Here is a 23,340-nt window from a genome sequence, read left to right on the forward strand (position 1 = left end):
ACATCATATTTTTAAGATAAGAGGAGAAAGATTTAGAAAAGACATGAGGCAATTTTGTATACAGAGAGTGATTCATATCCTTCATATCACTTCCAGGGGAAGTGGTGGATGCAGGTACAATTATAATGTTTAAAAGACATTTAGATAAGTACATGAATAAGAGATGTTTGGAGGGATATGGGTCAAGTGCAGGCAAGTGGGACTAGTTTAGTTTGGGATTATGATCGGCATTGACTGGTTGGACCAAAGGGTTGGTTTCCATGCTGTATGATTCTATGACTTTATCAATGAAACAGAATAATAATGGCATGGTGCAGCTTTGCCTTCTAACCAAAAATGTATTGGCTAAGCAATTGAGGATTTACTGCTATGTCAAGCAGTTCTAGGAAGTCATCGTTTTATTTGGTGTAGGTGCCTGTGTCAAAAAGTTCTGTTATTATTGACAGCTTGCAATTCTACATGTGACAATTGGCAGGGAGCTTGTGTGTGTAACTTTGAACTCTCACTTCCGTTTGGTCAGCTGCTAGACACAATTTCAGCTACTGATAGCTTACTGTCTCATCACTCAGATAATTCTGCAATAGTGGTCATCATTCAAGAGTCTCTAGACTCTGGAACAGTTTCTATGGATTAGAGAGTAGCTAACATAATCCCATTATTTAAAAGAGAAGGTAAAGATAAAACCGGGAATGATAGACAAATTAGCCTGACATCAACTATGGGGGGAGTGCTACTGTTCATTATAAACGAGTTAACAGCAGAGCACTTGGAAAGCAGTGATAGGATTGGGCAGAATCAGTGTGGATTTATGAAAGGAAAATCCTGCTTAACAAATCTACTGGAACTTTCTGAGGATTTAACCAACAGAGTTGAAGAGGAGGAGCCAGTAGTTTACTTGGACTTTCAGGGAGGTTTTTGGTAAGGTCCCACACAAGAGATGAGCATGTAACATTAACATGCGTGGGATTGGGGATTGGGTGCTGATGTGGATAGAAAACTGGTTCACTGATGGGAAGCTGAGTAGAAATAAACAGCTCATTGTCTGAGTGTCACACAGTATTTAGTGAGGTACCACAAGGATCAGTGCTTGGACCCAGTTATTCACAATACTCCAACACAAATTCCCAGCTCGTCAAACAGAACCACAACAGTGAGCATCCGAGCTACGAATCTTCTCACAAACTTTGAATTCACAATACATAAATGATTTAGAGGAGGGAACTAAATGTAATATCTCCAAGTTTGCAGACAACACAAAACTAGGTGGAAAGATAAGCTGTGAGGAGGATGTTCCGCTATGATTTGGGAACGTTGAGTGAGCGGGCAACTGCATGGTGGGTGAAGTACAATCTGAGGTTGTTCCACTTTGGTAGGGAAAGCAAGAAGGCAAATTATTATCTGAATGGCAGTAGATTGGGAGAGGGGAAGGCGCAGTGAGACCTGGGTGTCCCTGCACTGCAGTCATTGAGAGTAAGCATGCAGGTGCAGCAGGTGATGAAGAACGCAAATGGTATGTTGGCCTTTATTGTGAGGATTTGCGTACAGGAGTAGGAATATCTTGCTGCAATTGTACAGGGCCTTAGTGGGACTGGGCCTGGAGTACTGTGTGTAGTTTTGATCTTCTTGTCGCAGGGAGTGCAGCGAAGGTTTGCAAACTGATTCCTAGGATGGCAGGACTGACCTTATAGAAACCTATAAAATTGAGACAGGATTAGACAGGGTAAGTGCAGGACTGGAGGCTAGAACCAGGGATCACAGTCTCAGGATATAGGGTAGACCATTTAGGACTGGGATAAGGAAAAATGTCTTCACCCAGAGAGTGGGGAGTCTATGGAATTCTCTGCCACAGAAAGTGGTTGAGGCCAAAACATTAAAGTTTTCAAGCGGGATTTCAATACAACTCTTGGAGCTAAATGGATCAAGAGGTATTGGGCCAAAAGTGGGAACAAGCTACTGAGTAGGGGGTTCTCAGTCATGATCATATTGAATAACAGAGCACTCTCAGATGGCTGAATGTACTACTCCTACTCCTATTTTTAATACTTCTATTGCTACTAGTCTGCTTGTGGCAGTCCATTTCTCCCAGTTCTGAAAATGAAGTGCAGTGTTCCTCTGTTGCTTAATGGTAGATCAGTGGTTAGAACTGCTGCCTCACAGTGCCAGAGACCTACCTTGGGTTACCATGCAAACTACACACAACCATTCTCCCTGTGTCTGCATGGGTTTCCTCTGGGTGTTCAGGTTTCTTCCCACAGTCCAAAGATGTGCAATTTAGATGGATTGATCATGATAAATTGCCCACAGTGCCAAAATATGTGTGGGCTCAGTGTGTTGGTCATGGGAAATGTAGGGTTATGGGGATCAGATAGAAGGTTAGGTTTGGGCAAGAAGCTCTTCTGAGGATTGGTGCAGGCCCAATGGGCCGAATAGCCTCTTTCCAGGCTGTTGGGATTCTATTCTATGATTTTAACCTGTAATCTTTGTGGCTTCTATACTCCCCATTCCAAATTGGCAAAATGGTGCCATGTGCTGTTCTAGCGGTCAGTGAGCTCTTCAAAGTCTGTCAATAGCACTAAGTAAATAAGGAGTTGTTCAAAAGTGTTCCTTGCTGATGTGCTTTCTTTTCCCCATTTATTGCTGTTTTTTTGAAGAGATTATGCAGCACAAAAGGAGGCTGTTTAACACATCAAGCTTCAGTCATAAAAATGTAGGAACAGGTGTAGGCCTGCCCCATCCTTCAATATAGTCTTCACCTTTGCGTTTTTTTTTATTCATACACAAGATGTGGGCACCCCTAGCCAGGTCAACATTTATTACCCACCCCTAGTTATCCAGGAGGCAGTTAAGTGTTACAGCTCCCTACTATACTCCTTTTACACTCACAGCTGTGTGGCCAAATTCCATCCCAACTCCATTTAAAAAGATGCTGACAACACCGCCATTGTAGGTCGGATCTCAATGACAGGAAAGAGATTTGCATGCTTAGTGGCATGATGTAAAGACAACAACCTTCATCAACATCAGCAAAACGAGGGAGCTGGTCATTGACATCAGGAAACAAAGTGGAGGGCACGGCCCTGTCTGCATCAGTGGTGCTGAGGTGGAGATGATCGAGAGTGACGAGTTCCTGGGAGTGGTGATCTCCAACAATCTGTCCTGGTCCACCCACATCAATGCGACAACAACTCCTCTACTTCCTCAGGAGGTTAAGGAAATTCGGCATGTTGACAAAGACTCTTACCAACTTATTCAGATGCAGCATGGTATGCAACTGCTCTTCCCAAGATTGCAAGAAACTACAGAGAGTTGTGAACACAGCCCAGTTATAAAGTCACATAGATGTACAGCGTGGAAACAGACCTTTCAGACCAACTTGTCCATTCTAACCAGATTTCCTCAATTAAGCAGATTTCCTCAATTTACCAATCTCAGATTGATCTCTTTCCTCACTATCTCCCTGGGTCCTCCTCCTCCCCGGCCCCCACCTTACTAGTTTAAATCCTCCCGAGCAGCTCTAGCAAATCTCCCTGCCAGTATATTAGATCCCTTCCAATTTAGGTGCAAACAGTCCTTGTACAGGTCACTTCCAGCCCAAAAGAGAGTCCAATGATCCAAAAATGTGAATCCTTCTCCCATACACCAGCTCCTCAGCAATACATTCATCTGCTCTATCCTCCTATTCCTGCCCTCACTAGCTAGTAGCACTGGGAGTAATCCAGATATTACTACTCTCGAGGACCTCCTTTTTAAATACCTGCCTAACTCCCTGTAATCTCCCTTCAGAATCTCAACATTTTCCCTTCCTATGTCGTTGGTTCCAATGTGGACAATGACCTCTTGCTGGCCCCTCTCCCCCTTGAGAACATTTTGCAACCTCTCTGAGATATCCTTGATCCTGGCACAAAGGAAGCAACACACTATTCTGATTTTTCACTGCTGGCTACAGAAACGTCTGTCTGTACCTCTGACTAGAGAGTCCCCTAACACAATTGATCTCTTGAAACCCGACATACCCTTCATTTCATTAGAGCCAGCCTCAATACCAGAAACGTGGCTGCGTGCTACGTTCCCTGAGAATCCATCACCCCCTACATTTTCCAAAACAGCATACTTGATTGAAATGGGTATAGCCACAGAAGGCTCCTGCACTAGCTGCCTACCTCTCTTACCTTTCCTGGAGTTAACCCATCTATGTGACTGTCTCTGAGACTTTCCATCCCTTCCTATAACTGCCATCTATCACATACCGTTGCTGTTGCAAATTCATCATTACTTCTAATTGTCTCTCCAACTGATCCATTCGATCTGATAAGATTTGCAACCTACAGCATTTATGTCAGATATAATCCGCAGTAACTCTTAAACTCTCTTTAAACTCCCACATCTGACAAGAAGCGCATATCACTCTACTAAAGGCCATTTTTGCTCCTTCACAATCTACCGACCCAGAAAATAACACTGTCTTATTCCTCTACAAAACACTGCCCAGGTTAAGTTAATAGTTATGGCTCATATTTTAAGGTTAATCAAGAGACCTATCTCAAAAAACGTATAATCAAGAAAGAACCCACTCTACTCCTGCAGACTTTCTGTAGGTCACACCTAAAACAATACACTTATCTGCTTCTGTGCTGTAAACTTCGCCCATACAGTTCTTCCAAGATTAGTTGTGAATATCACTGTTTGTTAATTTTCCCAGACACACTCCAATATCCAACAATACATGAATTCAAACAGCAAAGGCAGTAACTGTGCAGGTTCACTGCTGTGTCAGTTTCTTTCTCCCTCTCTCTCTCTCTCTCTCTCTCTCCTGCACTGACCTCACCATGTGCTTCCTTTGTCTGTTCTTCTCCCTTTTAAAACTGCTGTTGTTTTGACTTTTATTTTTCCCAAAGTTCCAAAACAATGCAACAGCATATAAAACAGTAGCTCCTGGAATTTGAGGAAATCACCTCCAAACCTAATTACCTCAATAATGGAGCAGCTGTTACAGCCTGAAATTTTTCACGTCCTCCATCTTGGATTACCCAGAATCCATGCTTTAACTTGTGCTTTCTAGTTTTGGATTCCTCCACCTGGGGAAGAGAACTTGACTATTCACCTTATCCATGATCCTCATGACCTTATAAACTTCTATAAACTTCAGCCTTGGATGCTCCATAGAAAATAGCCCCAGCCTATGCAGCCTCTCTGGAAACAGAGGAACCTCGGTTATCCAAACAAGATGGGCAGGCACTATTTTGTACGGTCAATTGATTGTTTGGTTAATTGATTTCCTCTGGGGCTCAGAGCTTTCTGTGAAGCCTGCTCCTTGTTCAGGAGACTAGGCAGCAGCCCACTGCATGCGAGACCCTGCTCCCCAACCCCGCACCCCCATCCATCTCTCCCCCCTCCCCTGCTGGCAGCCGGACTGTACACCAACAATAAGACTGCCTTTGGAGGGTAAGTCTCCAAAATACTGCGTGCGTGCGCACACACACACACGTTTTGACAAGTTCCCACTCTGTCCTGTACAGGACAATGTTTGGAGATTATCTAGGGAAGGGGGGGTTTAGGGTTCACCCCTATGTAGGACTCCAGAGAAAATGTGGGGTGAGACAGAGAGGGCGGGAGGTCAGTCATTTCGAGACGGTACCAGGACTGTTCTCGGCAGCATTTCAGTGAGCCAAGTTCGTTTTAATCATTGTACCTGTAAACAAAAGATGCAATCAGGGTTGAAGCAGCTCTTTGATGTAATGTTTCTATCAGGACCTTGAGATCACCTTTGGATAATCCGATATTCGGATAATCGAGGTTCCTCTGTAGTTCAAACCCTCCAACCCTGACAATGTCCTTCAAAAGCTTTTCTGAACCCTTTCAAGTTATACAACATCTTTTGTATATCAGGGAGACCAGAATTGTATGCAGTATTCCAAAAATGGCCTAACCAATGTCCTGTACAGCCGCAGCATGACAATCCAACTCCTATACTCAATAAAGGGAAGCATACCAAATGCCTCCTTCACCCTGTCTACCTGTGACTCCACTTTCAAGCAAGACCTGCACCCCAAGGTCTCTTTGTTCGGCAACACTCCTCAGGACCTTGCCATAAAGTGTATAAGTCGTGCCTTGATTTACCTTTCCAAAATGCAGTACCTTACATTTATCTCAATTAAACTCCATCTGTTATTCCTTGGCCCATTTACCAATCTGTTCAATGTCCTGTCATACTCGGAGGTAATTTTCTTCCTGTCCACTACACCACCAACTTTGTTGTCATCTACAAACTTACTAACCATACCTCCTATATTCATATCCAAGTCATTTATATAAATGACAAAAAGCAGTGGACCCAGCACCAATCTTTGCAGCACAACACAGGTCACAGGCCTTCACCAACAGCCTCTGTCTCCTAACTTCGAGCCAATTTTGTACCCAATTGTCTATCTCTCCCTGTATTCCATGTGATCTAACTTTGCTAAACCACTCTAGCATGTGGAACCTTGTCAAACGCTGTACTGAAGTCCATATTGTCCACCACTCTGCCTCCTTCAATCTTCTTTGTCACACGTTCATGCAAACCAGCTTTGCATCCATTGACTCCATATATATTTCTCGCTGTCTTGGGAGAGCAACCAACATAATCAAAGACCCCTCCAACCCCAGTTGTGCTCTCTTCCATCTTTTTAACTCAGGCAGAAGATATAAAAGTTTGAATACATGTGCAGATATATTCAAGAACTACCCCACTGTCATCAGATTTTAAATGGACTTCTCAAATGTTAATATTGATATCTCTCTGACTGCACCTTCTCTGCAGCTGGAACACTGTATTCTGCATTGTGTTCCATTCACCTGATGCACTTTGTAAGGTATGATCTGTCTGTATAGCATGCAAAACAACACTTTTCATTGTATCTCTTTACATGTGACAACAATAAATCAAACATTGTTGTGGGTCTGGAATCACATGTAGGTCAGACTAGGTAAAGACAGCGGTTTCTTTCCTCAGAGAGCATTAGTAAACCAGATGGGGTTTTTTCTGAAAATCAACAATGGCTTCAATGACTCCTAATTCAGACATTTATTGAATTGAAATTCCACCAAACACTATGGCAAGATTCAAACCCAGATCCCCAGAACATTACCTGGAACTCTGGATTAATATTCTAGCAATAACACCACTAGGCCATTATCTCCCCCGTGGTTGAATGAATACTTCAATGGCTTCTGCTCACCCTCTCCAGATAACCATGTATACCATGGTTAATCACAAACCTATCATTCTCTACCTTAAACATACTCAAAAACTGACTTTTCACAATGCTTTGTGGTAGTAAAGTCCAAAAGTTCACAACTCCAAAAGTTAACAAAGTTCTCCTTATCTCAAAACTGTGACCTCCTTATTTTTAAATTGTGTCTCTGTGGCAATAATTCCTTTCTTGAGATAGAAACCAAAACTGCACACAGTACTCACCAAGCTTTTATACAAGTAAAGGAAGACTTCACAACTCCTGTACTTACTGTGATAAAGGCTAACATTTTATTAGCCTTTGTTATAGCTTGCTGCACCTACATGTTAGCCTTCAACGACTTATCAACAAGGACACCTCAGTTCCTTTGTACATTTATACATTCCAACCTCTTACAATTTTAAGAAAAACTCTGCAGTGCTGTTTTTCCTAACACAGTGAATGACAGTGCATCTTTCCACATTATATTCAATCTGTTATCTTCTTTCCCATCCATTAAGCCTCTTGAAGCCACTTTTACACCTACCGCATAACCCACTTAGCTATGTATCATCTGCAGATTTGGAAATACTGCATTTTGTCCCAATCTACAAATCATTGATATGTATGTCATGACCAGCTGGGGCCCAAGAACTGATCCATGTGGTATCCCACTAATCACGGCCTGCCAATGTGAGACTGACCCATTTGTTCCTATTCTGTTTTCTGTCAGTTGGCCAATCCTTGTCAGTACACTTCCACTTATTCCACATGCTTTAATTTTTCTAACCATTCTCCTGCAGGGAATGTTATCAAAATGTCTTATCAAAATATATGCATCAGCTCTGCTTTATCAATTTTGCTTGTAATATCTTCAAAAAAAAACTCCCCCTGAGTTTGTCAATCATCAGTTAATTATTATTCAAGTGTCTATTTATCAGATCCTTTATCTGAGGCTGTCAGGTCAGCTGTTTTGTTTCTCTCTCTTTCCCTTCTTAAATAGTAGGGCACCATTTCTATTATCTAAACTTCAGGAATCATTCCAGATTTTATAGAATTTTAGAAGGTAATCAATATATCAATTGTCTCAAAGGTCTTCTGTTTCAGCATTCTGGGAGGCAACCATCAGGTCTTAGAGACACATCCACTTTCAGCCCCAATGCAATCATCTTACAAATAATTTCCTTCCTCATTCACTCTAACCACTTAGATCTCTACTTCTGGGAGATTGAGGAACATAGAAACAGAAGTAGGCCATTCACCCCATCAAGCCTGCCCTGCCATTTGATACAATCATGGCTGATTGAACGCTTATACAGATTTTACCTACCTCATTCCCATAACCCTTAGTTTATTGCATTTGTATTTATTCATTCATGGGAGGTGAGTATTATTGGCTGACCAGCATTTATTGCCAGTCTCTAATTGCCTTTGAGAGGGTGATGGTAAGATACTTTCAAAATCGCTGTAGTCCGTATGCTGATCCTCAATGACCTTGGGGAGGGAATTCCAGGATTTTGACCTAGCAACAGTAAAGGAATGGCTATATATTTCCAAGCCAGGATGATGAATGGCTTGGAGGGGAACTTGCAGGGGGTGGTGTTCCCATTAATCTGCTGCCTTTGCCCTTCCAGATGGAAGTGGTAGTGGGTTTGGAAAGTGCTGTCTAAGCATCTTTGAATTTCTCCAGTGCATGGTGTACAAAGCTGCTACTAAGTATTGGTGGTGGTTGTAGTTGTGGATGCGGTGCCAGTTAAGTGGGTTGTTTTGTCCTTGATTGTGTTAAACTTCTTGAGTGTTGTTGGAGCTGCACCCATGCAGGCAAGTCGGGAGTTTTCCATCATACTCCTGACTTACACCTTGTCGATGATGGACAGGCTTTGGGGAGTCATGAGGTGAGTCACTCGTCATAGCATTCCTAGCCTCTGATATGATTTTGTCGACACTGTTTTTAAGTGACAAGTCCAGTTGAGCTTATGATCAATGGTAACCCCCAGGATGTTATTAGTGCAGGATTGAGATTTTGTCTTATTGGAGATAGTCATTGTCAGGCATTTGTGTGGTGCCACTTGTCCGCGTAAGCCTGGATATTATCCAGATTCTGCATTTCTGCATGGATTACTTCACTATCTGAGGTGTTGTGAATGGTGCTGAGCATTGTGCAATCATCAGCAAACATCCCCACTTCTAACCTTATAATGAAGGGAAGGTCATTGATGGAGCAGCAGAAGATGGTTGGGCATTGGACATTACCCTGAGGAACTCCTGCAGAGATATTCTGGAGCTGAAATGATCACCCTCCAACAATCATCTTCCTTTGTGCCAGGTATGACTCCAATCAGCAGAGAGTTGTCCCTGATGTCCATTGACCCTTTGATGCAATACTCAGTCAAGGGCTGTCATTCCTGCCTGCCTTGTGGAATTCATCTGTTTTGTCCATATTTGAACCAACATTGTAATGAGTTTAGGAGTTGAGTGCCCCTGGTCGAACCCAAACTGGTGTCACTGAGCAGGTTTTTGCTGAGCAAGTGCTGCTTGATAGCACTGTTGATACCGTCCATCAGTTTACTGATTGAATATATACTAATGGGGCAGTAATTGACCGTGTTGCATTTCTCATGCTTTTTGTCTACAAAATGTACCTAGGTAATTTCCACGTTGTTGGGTAGATGCTAATGTTGTAACTACACTGGAAGAGCTTGGCTAGGTGAGTGTCAAGTTCTGGAGGACAAGTCTTCAGTACTATTGCCTGAATGTTATCTAAGCCACTAGCCTTTGCAGTATCCAGTACCTCCAACTATTTCTCGATATTACATGGAGTGAATTGAACTGGCAGTAGACTGGTATGTGTGATATGGGGAACTACTAGACAATGCCAAGATGGGTCATCTAATGGACTCTTCAAGAATGGTTGCAAATGAGCATTGTGATTAGAAAACATGTTGCAACTTAAAGTATTATGGCCTGACTTATCCCAGACAAGTGGTGTTTCTTAATTAAATGCCCCCCCCCCCCCCCCCGCTTCAAAAGCAAAAGTATTGTAAAACTAGAAATAATTGGCACAGTGCTTAACTTGTACAAGCTTCTAGCACTCTTGCATGCCCTCATACAACCTTTGCCTGAATGTCTGGCAAAATAGACATGTACTCTGGCAAAAACCAAGGCTCTGGAACAAAGAACAATATAACACAGGAACAGGCCCTTCAGCCCTCCAACCTGCACTGCCACATTTTGTCATTCCGTACTAAAACTGTCTTTACTTACAGGACCTGTATTCCTCTATTCCCTTCCTATTCATGTGCTTCTTGAATGCTGCTATTGTGTCTGCTCCCACCACCTCCTCGGCAATGGGTTCCACGCACTTACCATCCTTTGTGTGAAAGGTATGCCTCACATATCTCTTCTTAACTTATCCTCTCGCACTTTGAACCTGTGTCCCCTAGTAATTGACCATTCTACCCTGGGGAAAAAAGCCTCATACTTCCTGTTCTATCCATGCCATTCACAATCTTATAAACTTCTATTAGGTAGCCTCTCAATCTTCTCCGTTCCAGTGAAAGGAAACCCAGTCTAGCCAACCTTTCTTAATAACTAAAATCCCCCATACCAGGCAACATCCTGGTAAAACTTTTCTGTACCTTCTCCAAAGCATCCACATCCTTCAGGTAGTGTGGTGACCCACAACTGTATGCAATATTCCAAGTAAGGTTAATAGTACGTGATAGTGGCAGATTCAGGGAAGTTTTTAAAAATTCATTCATAGGATGTGGACATTGCTGGCTGGGCGAGCATTTATTGCCCATTCCTAGTTGCCCATGAGAAGGTTGTGGTGAGCTGCCTTCTTGAACTGCTGCAACCCACGTACTGTGGGTTGACTCACAATTCCGTTAGACAGGGAACTCCAGGACTTTGACTCAGTGACAATGAAGGAATAGCAATATATTTCACTTGAGTTGGCTCCACAGCAACATTTATAGAAACCTGATCTTTTCTTGTTTTAAGCTGAAGAACCCCAAGTGGGACAGATCTAATGAGTGCCCTACTCATTGCAGATTTTGTTTTGTGAATGGCCTAAACTGGACATTTGGGTCATTTTTCATGTGGATGAGAAGCTCAATGACAGCAGGAGAGATACTTGAAAAAGGGCTCGGCCATTTCTGAGTGCAGGTTTTTTCAGGCTTCCCACCATGAGCTTCCATAGCACCCATTTTATATTTGTCTTTCATCAGCTGAGAAGTCTGCCACTGCTTTCACTGTTTTGTCTTTTTTATCAAATTTTGTCTCTCAGATGAAGAGTGGTAAACAGGAGGAAAGAGCAGGGAGCTGCCCAACCCATAAAATCAGTAAGCAGCTTAAAAGGGCAAGAAGGAGAAAATTTAGATTGAGGTGGTATTTATTGTATATTCATATAAGCCCAGAAAATCCAGTTGCAAACAGTATATTAATTTATTTAATTCACTTTGAAGTGGTTAAAGCAACAGAGAAACATAGTTCATATGGCTTTCAGATACTATTAGTGAACATTTCTAAGTTGATTGTGTATACATGGCAAAGAAAATATTTATTCAGACCAAGTATGACACTTTTCAAACTTGATTGCCTGTTACTTTGTAATTGAATAGGAAGCACTTACAGAGAACAAAACCCAAATATACATTTAAATTTACAAAGACAATATGGAGCCACAAATGTGATCCTTGGTGCCTGAAGCCCATTTGGTTAAAATACATGAGTCATGTAATATATTATTGAAGGGCTTGAAGGCTGCTATTTGGCTAGTGTGCTTGATACTGGCAGCGTGGTATTCTGGAGCTTGTGGACAAATGTTAGATGGCTTTCTATAAAGTAGCTAGTGCGTGTGTCCCTCCTTCAGTGCTAAATGTTTTTGTGAGGATGTTCAGCTCAGAGATGAAGGCCTTCAGTGATGTGGAGAGACTGGAGGAGCTGCAATTATGGTTAAGGTTAGAGCAGACAAGGTTAAGGAGGAGTTAATAAAGTTATTAGAAAGTTGAGAGGATTAAATAGAGTAAATTGGGGCAATTATTTTCACTGGTGGGATGGCCTGTAACACAGAAAACAAATTGAAGATAATTGGCAAAAGAGCCAGAGGGAAGTTGAGAAGCCACTTATTTTATGCAGCAAATTATGTTGATCTGCAATATACTATTTAAAATATAATGGATGCAGTTCCAGAACTAACTCTGAAGAGTGAATAGATACATACTTGAAAAGCATTGTTTGCAGAGCATTGCATGAAGATTATGGTTTGAGGCTAATTGGATAGCTCTGACAAAGGTATGATAGACTGAATGGTGTCTGTCTTTCCTGTATGATTCTATAATTTCAATTCTGAACTTTCACTTCATTTTTAGAGTGCCACCTGTAGACCCCTGAGAAGGCCTTTGAGCTAATTTTTGATTTATCAGTTTGTGCTCCACAGCTGTGCCACAAAGAATAATGTATGGTAGGGCCAGGAAAGTCAGCAACCCACATTTCAGTTCCTATCATAACCTCCAAAAGACCAGCTGGAGTTCCACTAAAGTGTAGTAGTGATTGAGTTCTAAGTATTCTATGCCAATTCTTTTGGTCCAAAGTGCTTGCCATACCTAAGCAGTAGCCGTATGTTGATATAGGCCAATTATGCAGTAACACTTCACTGTTTTCCACCGCAATAATCTCATCAGAAAAATATCTAGTTATTTCTTGACCCTGGTGTATTATTTAACTTATAGCTCTTCCTGTTTACATATAACCTAGTATATTGCCTTCTGAGTGAAAGGTTACTTGAGTCCTTTTTCCCCTTGTATTGGAAACATTCACTATGATGATTAATTTGACCACATTGGCTTTTGCTAATTGCTTTTGTAATCACTGCAGTGTCTCTACCAAAGATCGGATTCTGAGTAATCCAAGATGGAGGATGGAAAAAAATTTGTGGTATTAAGAGCTGCTCCTTTTTTGAGGTATTTTTGGTGTTAGAGGTGATTACCTCCCATACGAGGAGCAGCAATTACATGCTGTTTTACATGCTGTTGCATTGTATTGGAACTTTGGGGGAAAAAAAGGTCAAGACAATGGCACTTTTAAAAGGAGGAAGGCAGACAAAAGGTAGTGACCACATTGTCAGTGAAGGGGAGAGAGAAGGAAACCTAAACTGCTAACTGGCACAGCAGTGAATCTGCACAGTTATTGCCTTTGCTGTTTGAGTTCATGTATCACTGGACATCAGAGTGTGTCTAAGAAAAATTAACAAACAACGAATGGAATTAGCTACTCGATATAAAATAGCTTGGTCTGTAGTTGCCTCCTCAACTTCTCTTTAAAAGTGCTCTCCACTTAGCCCCAATCGTTGTCCATCTTTTCCCTGCGGATCTACATCCAGTTCCCATTGAAAGCTAGTAGTGTTTCTTGCCTCTGCCACCCTGACAAGCAGTAGATCGCAACTCACTACGTTAATGAGCAAATACTGCACACCTTCCCTCCTGGTTTTTACCAAGTATTTTAAGGTAAAATACCTTTCTGTTTCCTTCCCAGTTTGTATTGCAGCATTCAGGCTGGGAGAGATTAGATGCTGCAGAGGTTGACTGCCTTCAGCTATCCAAATTTCCAGTTTTGAATGTACTGCTCTGGAGTGGCAACAGGTCAAAGGAAATAAAGTTGTTTTCAGGCTGCTTGGTGTATGACAGTGGTGGCCATCCCTGAGTGGAGGTGGATGAGGAACTATTCAGCTGACTGCCTCCTCAGCTGCAGTTCCTTGGCTGATGGGATATACTGGATTAGTGGTGCTGGAAGAGCACAGCAGTTCAGGCAGCATCCAACGAGCAGCGAAATCGACGTTTCGGGCAGAAGCCCTTCATCAGGACCCCGAAACGTCGATTTCGCTGCTCGTTGGATGCTGCCTGAACTGCTGTGCTCTTCCAGCATCACTAATCCAGTATTTGCTTTCCAGCATCTGCAGTCATTGTTTTTACCTACCTGATGGGATATGCCAGTGAGTGCTGACTGTTTGAACACTTGTCTCTTTATTTCAGGAACTGCATGAACTAGTGCAGACATATCGTGAAAATATTGTCAGTGTGCGGACAGCAGCTGATCACCTAGAGGAGAAACTCAAGGCAGAAATCCTTTTCCTGAAGGAACAGATACAGGCAGAACAGTGTCTGAAGGAGAACATTGAAGAAACGCTACAGCTGGAAATAGATAGTTGCAAAGAGGAGATTGGTAAGTAAAAATCAAAATGTAACGTGCATATGTTTTAAAAATGTTCAGCGTTTGCAGTTTCTATTATCTGGGTGGTTCCACATTTTGTGGATGGATCTTTAAGTCCATAGTAAACTAATGCAACAGGCTGTATAATGGAAAGTGTGGGTTTGTCAAGTGCTTAATTTTAAATGCACATGATAAATGCTGCCAAATAACATTTAAATTTTTTTTTCTATTAATACTATTTTGGAAAATATGCATCAATCTATTACTTAGATTTCTCAGTTTGAAGTAAACATTTTATTGTACAACCATCGGATCAATGAAGTGTTTATGTACTTGTTAAATTACAGTTATGTGATGAGATTTCTCCTGAGAAAAAAAACTGTTTAACTGTGCAATCTTAATTGCTCTCGAGGCTTTGGTGCTGAGTTGTACTGGTTTGCTAGGCCATTTTAGAGGCAACTTAAGAGTCAATGAGGGCAGTCTAGAGTCACAAATAGTGTGCATGGATAAGGACAGCAGATTTTGTTCCCTAAAGAACATTAAAGATCCTGCTAAGTTTTTGTATCAACCTGGCAATTAAATGACTACCATTACTTTATGGCCATTTTAATTCCAACATAGCTGGATTTAAACTTTCTACAGTTCGGAGATTTGAACTCTTGTTTCTAATTCACTAGACAAGGCCTCTGGTTTAATAACACATTGTTAGTATAATAAAGAGATACACATGATATGAAATGTATGGTCTTTTGATAGACTATCAGTAATTATGTTCAGTTAAAGGAACAGCTTAATATGAGCAGTGTCTGGTGCTGCATAACTCATGATGGTTTTTCTCAAACATGGCTGAGTGATGGAACATTACCACAGCATGGGATAAAGTGATGAAGTGATTTTTGCTTATTCGGCTTAGGTCACCTAATGTGGCCTGCTGCTGGAGAAGCAGAGCTCGAGTTAGGCTGGATAATTTTCTCTGGTGCTGTAGAGTGAAAAGTCTGTGTTCAGTTAGAGACACTAGTCAAAAAGAGGAGCAAGTAATTGGCTCAGCATGAAGTTGTGTTTCTTGGTTTGGTTTCGCACCAAATTGAAACTGCAGCTACAGTCTTCTAGGTCAGGCGTCTCTTCAAAAAGTAGTGCAATGTTTTGCTATGTGCATTTTGCCATGTTTAATGCAGACAGTACATATTTCACCAAGTTAAAAACACTTCTGACTTGCCGTTTTCTTGCATTGAGGTGAGTTGGTATGACTGGATAAAGGACAACTTTGAAAAGGCAGTGGTGCTAGAGAAACATTCCATATTGTTGTCAATATTTCATTGCTTGGCTGCAGTACCAGAGGGCTCCCTTGAAAACAACTGGAGAATTTGAAACCTTAATGACGATTGAGGGGGTCTAATAACATTGGGTGGGTTAGGTTTTAACAAGTCTGAAAAGTTAATATTTGTGGCTACAATGTTTTTGGGAGATATAGGGGAAGGGATGGAGTGGCATTGTTAATGGATTCTATCACAGCATGAGAATGTTAAATTGGAAAGTCCTTGTATGGTCAACTTCAAAAGGCAAGATGGGAGTCAGCAAAGACCCACAGGCGATAACATGCTTTCTCTATTTTCTCCCCTGCCCACTGCCTCTCTTGTCTGTGCTCTGTCAACTGGAATCTCCTCACCAAGCTCAACTGACCGCTTGATGTGCCATCATGGCAACAGATCAGTTAGAAGTGGGGAATAGTAAGTGAAGTTCTGCCCTGGGGCCTGAAAAGTTAGGGATTTCATTGATTTTAGACAAATACAGACAGCTTCTGCACATTAGAGTCCAGTGGAATGTTGTGTATAAAATAAATTCTGAAAAAGGCAGGATTAGAATCTATTCTTATAGCAGAAGCGGTACTGCAAAGGTTAGAACAAACAGTCTTACCGCAAATTCAACCCAAACTCTGGGTCAGGTATGTAGATGATACCTTTGTAATCATTAAAAACACAGAAATAGAGAACACACACCGGATCATCAATGCCACACTCACAGGAATCCGATTCACCAGCGAAGAAGGACCATTCCCATTCCTAGATGTGATGGTACAGAGAACACCGAATGGAGAATTCACCACAAAGGTATACAGGAAAGCCACACACACACAGACCAAGTCCTAAACTACGAAAGCAACCATCCCAACACACACAAAAGAAGTTACACCAAGACAGTTCAAAAGGGCCACAACACACTGCAGTACACCAGAACTGCAAAAAGAGGAAGAAGAACACCTATACAATGTATTCGCCAAAAATGGATACCTCTGCAATTTCATCAACAGATGCCTAAGGGAAAGACAATGGAATGAGGACATGCCACAACCCAAAGGACTAGCCACACTACCATACATCAAAAACATTCCTGAGCTGACAGCCAGACTACTGTGACCACTAGGACTCATAACAGCACACAAACCGACAGCCACTCTCAGACAACAACTCACCAGGACGAAGGACCCGATACCCAGCATGAGCAAAACCAATGTAGTGTACAAAATCCTATGCAAGGACTGCACAAAACACTACATAGGACAACAGGAAGACAGCTAACGATCCGTATCATGAACACCAACTAGCCACGAAACAACATGACCAGCTATCCTTAGTAGCCACACACACAGATGACAGGCAACATGAGTTCAACTGGGACAGCACTACTATTATAGGGCAAGCCAAACAGAGAACATCCAGGGAATTCCTAGAGGCATGGCATGCATCCACAGATTCAATCAATAAGCACATCGACCTGGACCCAATATACCGGCCACTGCAACGGACAGCTGGAACTGACAACCGGAAGCGGCAGATTCAGACCACTACAAATGCCGGAGGAAAGATCACAGAAGCGCTTCACAGGAGGCTCCCAAGCACTGAGGATGTCACCTAGACAGGAGACAAAACGTTTGCAAGACAAATTCCCAGCTCAGCGAACAGAACCACAACATCTATTCTACATCCTTGGAATAGGAAATTGATTAAATATTAAGTAGCCTTGAATAAGTTCTTTTTTTAAACCTGTATAATCTTGTTAATTTGTGTTTCTTGTTTCTAATTTTTTTTGTACCTGTTCCTGATTGATGACTTTCTTAACTCTAGACATCTTGGAAGGTATGAAGCCTGTGAATGCTGTCTTACATTATACCTGTCAATTAACTTTGCCTGCTGGAGATTTGCTTAGCTGGCTCACTAACAACAGTTGACAGGTTACAATATGGTATGCAAAACGCATGGAGGTCACATAGCCATTGTCATTATAAAGTATAGTGCTGAAACAGCAAAAAGTGATTTAAAAGACCAGAAAATGTATCTCATTGATACATTCGCAGTGCTTGATTGAATGTCTCATTCATTCTAAACTTCACAGGCACTATCCTATATGCTGATCTTCTCCAAATCCACACGATGCTGAAGTCCAGTCCCCTTCTGCTGTTACCCACACTTACTTGTCTCTTCCTTCCTGAAATCTTGTGGGTTTTGAACCATAATCTTTGCTATTATTTAATCAATTCTTTATTCTTTTTCAAAGTTGACAATGTCTTGTTGCATCCTTGTCTGAATAAAATGGGTGATTCATAGTGTATTCTGTTGTGCCATTGAAGTTAATATGGAATATTTTACTGACTAATGTGATCATGAGTTTTAAAATTGACCCTTTCAACACTGCATTTGTAATTTGGCTGTACAGAATCTGAATAATGCTTTAAAAAGTGCATTTTTTAATTGAAGTGTTTGATCTTGCACTTATCAGGATAATTCACAAGAATTCTGCATGAGAGGAGAGTGCTGATTGGTTTGCAATTACCCCTTGTAGATGCATTGCAAAGAAGAATGTACCAATGAATCACGATGAACTCTCAGCCTTTGTTTAAATTTGAACCATTGTCCTAAGAATGAATCAACAAATGCTTATCATCTATTGTGTTCGAGTTGAAACAGGCATAGCAAGTGGCATAGCAAAGAATAGGGACCTATGCATTAGTAAGTATGTTTTCCAGTATACTGCACACTGCACTTCTCCCACCTCTTACATACTTCCAGTACACTTGATCCTGATACAACGTGATAGTGCAGTTCTCGAGCATTCGCGCGTTATGAGAAACCTGAGCGATTCAAGCTAATGGGGCTGGAATCACATTATAGCCAATACAGGTAAATAAAGTTCACTTTCTGTAAGTAACGGCCTAAAGTCTTCAACCGCATTAAAGTTAATTCACGTTGAAGCAACATGCGTTATAACAGAACCAACTGTATGTATGTTTATATTTGAATTTGCATCTGTATGTAGGGAAATTCTTGCATGTCTAACTTGCACTCAGATTCACATTTGAAATGGAAGAATCAAATGAGCTCTCTTTTATCTATGTCATTGTTGAGAAATCCCGACAGTAGAGGGGTCCTGTACTACTCCCTACTGCACACCTGCCTTCATTGTACACTTTGGAATTGCTACAGTCCTATGCTGTAGAAGATTGCCTTTATCAGCAATCTCATACGTAGACACTGAGACGATGAAAACTTGATGAAATTGGGATGTTGGATAATGGCTATGCTGATCAGATCAGCGTATCTCAACCAGCCCATGTGTTCAAGTTAGATGTGGATCTGCAGTTGGACAACATTTAGTGGATAATGGAGGGTGAGAATTATTACACTGACAGTCAATTTAGGATTATCAGTTAGACTCATCGTGTAGTGCTCTTGAGTACACTGAAAGCTAGATATGCTAATAACACATGGCGCCTGCTTCAACTCAACGAAATAAGTGATAGCCGTTCACCATTTCATTTCTCGGTGCAATGCCCTGACCAATCAGAATCAACCTACCTGGTTTAAAACTTAAACAAAACCTGACAGGTAAATCCACGATCATTAATTGGCGCATTTTCCACAGCAATGCCCCTCGGAGTTTAATTGCCAACTAATCGGGACTCTTCTTTCGTGAGGTTTTTGGTTTTCTTTAAATTAATGTTCTTCAAATTGTCCTGATGTCAGCAAGAAGAAAAGTTTGAAATAAATTATCATTTTTCCAGCAATGCTATTACTTGTCTTGATCTCTTATTTGCCTACCAGGTAGATTGGTTTTCTCAGCAGTAGTTTACTTTCTGGTTACTTTTTTTTAAATCATTGCAATGGAAGTTGGAATAAAGCAATGAAACAGATTGGCATAAAGGTCAGGTAGTAATCCAAGACCGTGCCACAATGAAAGCATTACTCTGTTTTAATTAGTGATTCCTGAGTGCTTGCACAACTTTGTGATGCATGTCTAGAGTTCAACAAGCGCAATTCTGGTCATGTTACCTTTAAGAGGTCACAACAGAGGTCAAATACCTCCTGAGTACGTTACAGTTACAGCTGGCTGATTTCAGAGCAAGTTTGATAGGTAAATGGGAGAAAATTAGCAGTGCTTTCCCTCAGCTCAGCATCGTACATGACATGTCTGGTAATATGTAACACCTTTCCATTGATTGTCAGTGAAATAACATTGAATTTATGACAATCTCAAGTTGCTGTGCTTTAAATATGCAGGCAGCTCTATCATTTTAATTGCTAGGAACAGTACATCCTGTTGGATCTAACTTGGTTTATTTTGTGGAGGCATTTGATTTTGTTAGTCTCTGCTGTTGCGTTGTGATGTAAATATCTGTGACGTTACAAACAATACTAGTTTCAAACAGGCTGACTGGCCTCACAGAGTCATAGTGACTTAGCTTTAGGAACTTGTATAATTTGCTAGGGCTGTTGACACTAAATGTTGGTTAAAAAGCCAGTGTTATTAAAACTAATTTAGATCAAATTCTGTTGTACAGAAATTGCCACACCTCACTGCAGATTTGATATCTGTCTGATCTGTATTGTTCAGTATTAATGAACCAGTAACCATGGTTATCTAGGAACAATTGGAAAGAGATTTGGGGGAATACTGCTTTAACTTTTCTTGATTGTCATGATGGTTGTGCATGTTCCCCTCTGTTAACCCACCTACCTTGGGCATCTTCCATAACTGGCCTGTGCCCTGCTACACTCCTGGGCTGGGCTTGGCTTGGCTGTATTCCATCTCATGCCTAACAGCTTGCTGTAGTTTATAACTTCCCTCCTTCCCACTGAGGTCAGCCCCAAGTGCTGACTGCATTGAATGCTTTAATACAAACATTCTCCCTCTCACCAGTAAGTTCAGTCTGACATCAGGAAGTGAGAGCTTGATTTGAATGCATAAACTTAGTAAACTCTTCAGCTACTTAAAAATAAATAATACCAATATCAGAACTCAGGAAATCAGCCTGTCTGTTGGCCCCACGTTGACTTAGCAGGTCAGGCAGCATCCAAGGAGCAGGAGAATCGACGTTTCGGGCATAAGTCCTTTTTCAGGAATGAGGACGGTGTGCCAAGCGGGCTAAGATAAAAGGTAGGGAGGAGGGACTTGGGGGAGGGGTGTTGCGGATGGGATAGTTGGAAGGAGGTTAAGGTGAGGGTGATAGGCCAGAGAGGGGGTAGGGGCGGCGAGGTCAGGAAGAAGATTGCAGGTCAAGAAGGCGGTGCTGAGTCCGAGGGTTGGGACTGAGATAAGGTGGGGGGAGGGGAAAATGAGGAAGCTGGAGAAATCTGCATTCATCCCTTGTGGTTGGAGGGTTCCTAGGCGGAAGATGATTCGCTCTTCCTCCAGGCATCGTGTTGCCATGGTCTGGCGATGGAGGAGGCCAAGGACCTGCATGTCCTTGGTGGAGTGGGAGGGGGAGTTAAAATGTTCAGCCACAGGGCATGGCCTCAAAGCCCTCCGCTTCTTCCTTTCCCGCTGAACCAACCAGTACCCTTCCACTGACACCCTCCTTCGACTGACTGAACTAGTCCTCACTCTGAACAACTTCTCTTTCCAATCCTCTCGCTTCCTCCAAACCAAAGGAGTAACCATGGGCCTCAGCTATGCCTGCCTCTTCGTCGGATATGTGGAACAGTCCATCTTCCGCAGCTACACTAGCACCACCCCCCACCTTTTCCTCCACTACATCGATGACTGTATCAGCGCTACCTCGTGCTCCCACGAGGAGGTTGAACAGTTCATCCACTTTACTAACACCCTTCCTGATGAAGGGCTTTTGCCCGAAACTTTGATTTCAAAGCTACTTGGATGCTGCCTGAACTACTGTGCTCTTCCAGCACCACTAATCCCGAATCTGGTTTCCAGCATCTGCAGTCATTGTTTTTACCTAACACCCTTCCACCCCGACCTCAAATTTACCTGGACTGTCTCAGACTCCTCCCTCCCCTTCCTAGACCACTCCATTTCTATCTCGGATGACCGACTCAACACGGACGTTTACTATAAACCGACCGACTCCCACAACTACCTAGATTACACCTCCTCCCACCCTGCCCCCTGTAAAAACGCCATCCCATATTCCCAATTCCTTCGCCTCCACCGCATCTGCTCCCAGGAGGACCAATTCCAATACCGAACAATCCAGATGGCCTCCTTCTTCAAAGACCGCAATTTCCCCTCAGACGTGGTTGACGATGCTCTCCACCGCATCTCCTCCACTTCCCGTTCCTCCGCCCTTGAACCCCGCCCCTCCAATTGCTACCAGGACAGACCCCACTGGTCCTCACCTACCACCCCACCAACATAGAGATACGTCGTATCGGTCTTGGAATGGAATGAGCTGCCAGAGGAAGTGGTGGAGGCTGGTACAATTGCAACATTTAAGAGGCATCTGGATGGGTATATGAATAGGAAGGGTTTGGAGGCATATGGGCCGGGTGCTGGCAGGTGGGACTAGATTGGGTTGGGATATCTAGTCAGTGTGGACAGGTTGGAAGGCCAGAATTGCATGCAATATTCCAACAGTGGCCTAACCAATGTCCTGTACAGCTGCAACATGACCTCCCAACTCCTGTACTCAATACTCTGACCAATAAAGAAAAGCATACCAAACGCCTTCTTCACTATCCTATCCTATCTTATGTTTCAAAACTTTTTTTTTTGCACTTTTATTCTTCATTCCCATCAATACACATCTTTTTATAGTTCTTTTTAGCTTATAAACCTGTACTCAAATAGGATCTGGCCACTACATTGTAAAGCCATAGAATAACTTTGGTAGAGTTTGTTCTAGAGTAATGTGCTAGCATAGGCACTTCAATTGTACTTAATGATGGCATACCAGCTTCTGAATAAGCCTCCACTATAAGACTTGACCATTAATCTAGGCTGACGACTATTACAGGACTGAGAGTGTGCTGCATTGTTCAAGACAGACATTTGTTAGGCCACTTTTGGAATTCTGGTCTCCATGCTGTTGTGAAACTTGAAAGGGTTCAGAAAAGATTTACAAGGATATTGTGAGGGTTAGAAGGTTTGAGCTATAGGGAGAGCTTGAATAGGCTGGGGCTGTTTTCCCTGGAGCATCGGAGGCTGAGAGGTGACATTATAGAGGTTTACAAAATCATAAGGGGCATGGATAAGGTAAATAGACAGGGTCTTTCCCCTGGGCTGGGGGAGTCAAAAACGAAAGGGCATAGGTTTAAGGTGAGAGAGGAAAGGGACCTATGGGGCAACATTTTCATGTGAAGGATGGTGCTTGTATGGAATGAGCTGCCAGAGGAAGTGGTGGAGGCTGGTACAATTACAACATTTAAAAGGCATATAGGATGGGTATATGAATAGGAAAGATTTCGAAGGATAAGAGCCAAATGCTAGCAAATGGGATATCCTAGATAAATCTAGTCCCATCAGCAAGGACTAGTTGAATTGAAGGATCTGTTTCTGTGTTGTCCTTCTCTATGACTATGCCATTAGCCTGTTCAGTGAATATTAGGAATCTATCAGCATGAAGTTCAAACCCATCTCCAACTGCATTGCATTTGCCCTATGTCTGACCCCTCTTATATTTGAAATACTA

At 42.1% G+C, this 23,340-nt stretch overlaps 1 protein-coding gene across 3 annotated transcripts in view; it reads left to right on the forward strand.

Annotated features, from left to right (window-relative positions):
• Nucleotides 1-23,340, forward strand: part of rabep1 (rabaptin, RAB GTPase binding effector protein 1) — a 142,653-nt gene that overhangs the window by 103,815 nt on the left and 15,498 nt on the right. For all 3 annotated transcript variants that reach the window (XM_072589292.1, XM_072589294.1, XM_072589293.1), the window contains one exon: nt 14,243-14,432. In XM_072589292.1, the coding sequence (XP_072445393.1) occupies nt 14,243-14,432 (190 nt within the window). The remainder of the gene's footprint in view (nt 1-14,242; nt 14,433-23,340) is intronic.

The sequence above is a fragment of the Chiloscyllium punctatum genome, chromosome 19 (genome assembly GCF_047496795.1).
Source record: "Chiloscyllium punctatum isolate Juve2018m chromosome 19, sChiPun1.3, whole genome shotgun sequence".
Taxonomy (NCBI): Eukaryota; Metazoa; Chordata; class Chondrichthyes; order Orectolobiformes; family Hemiscylliidae; genus Chiloscyllium; species Chiloscyllium punctatum.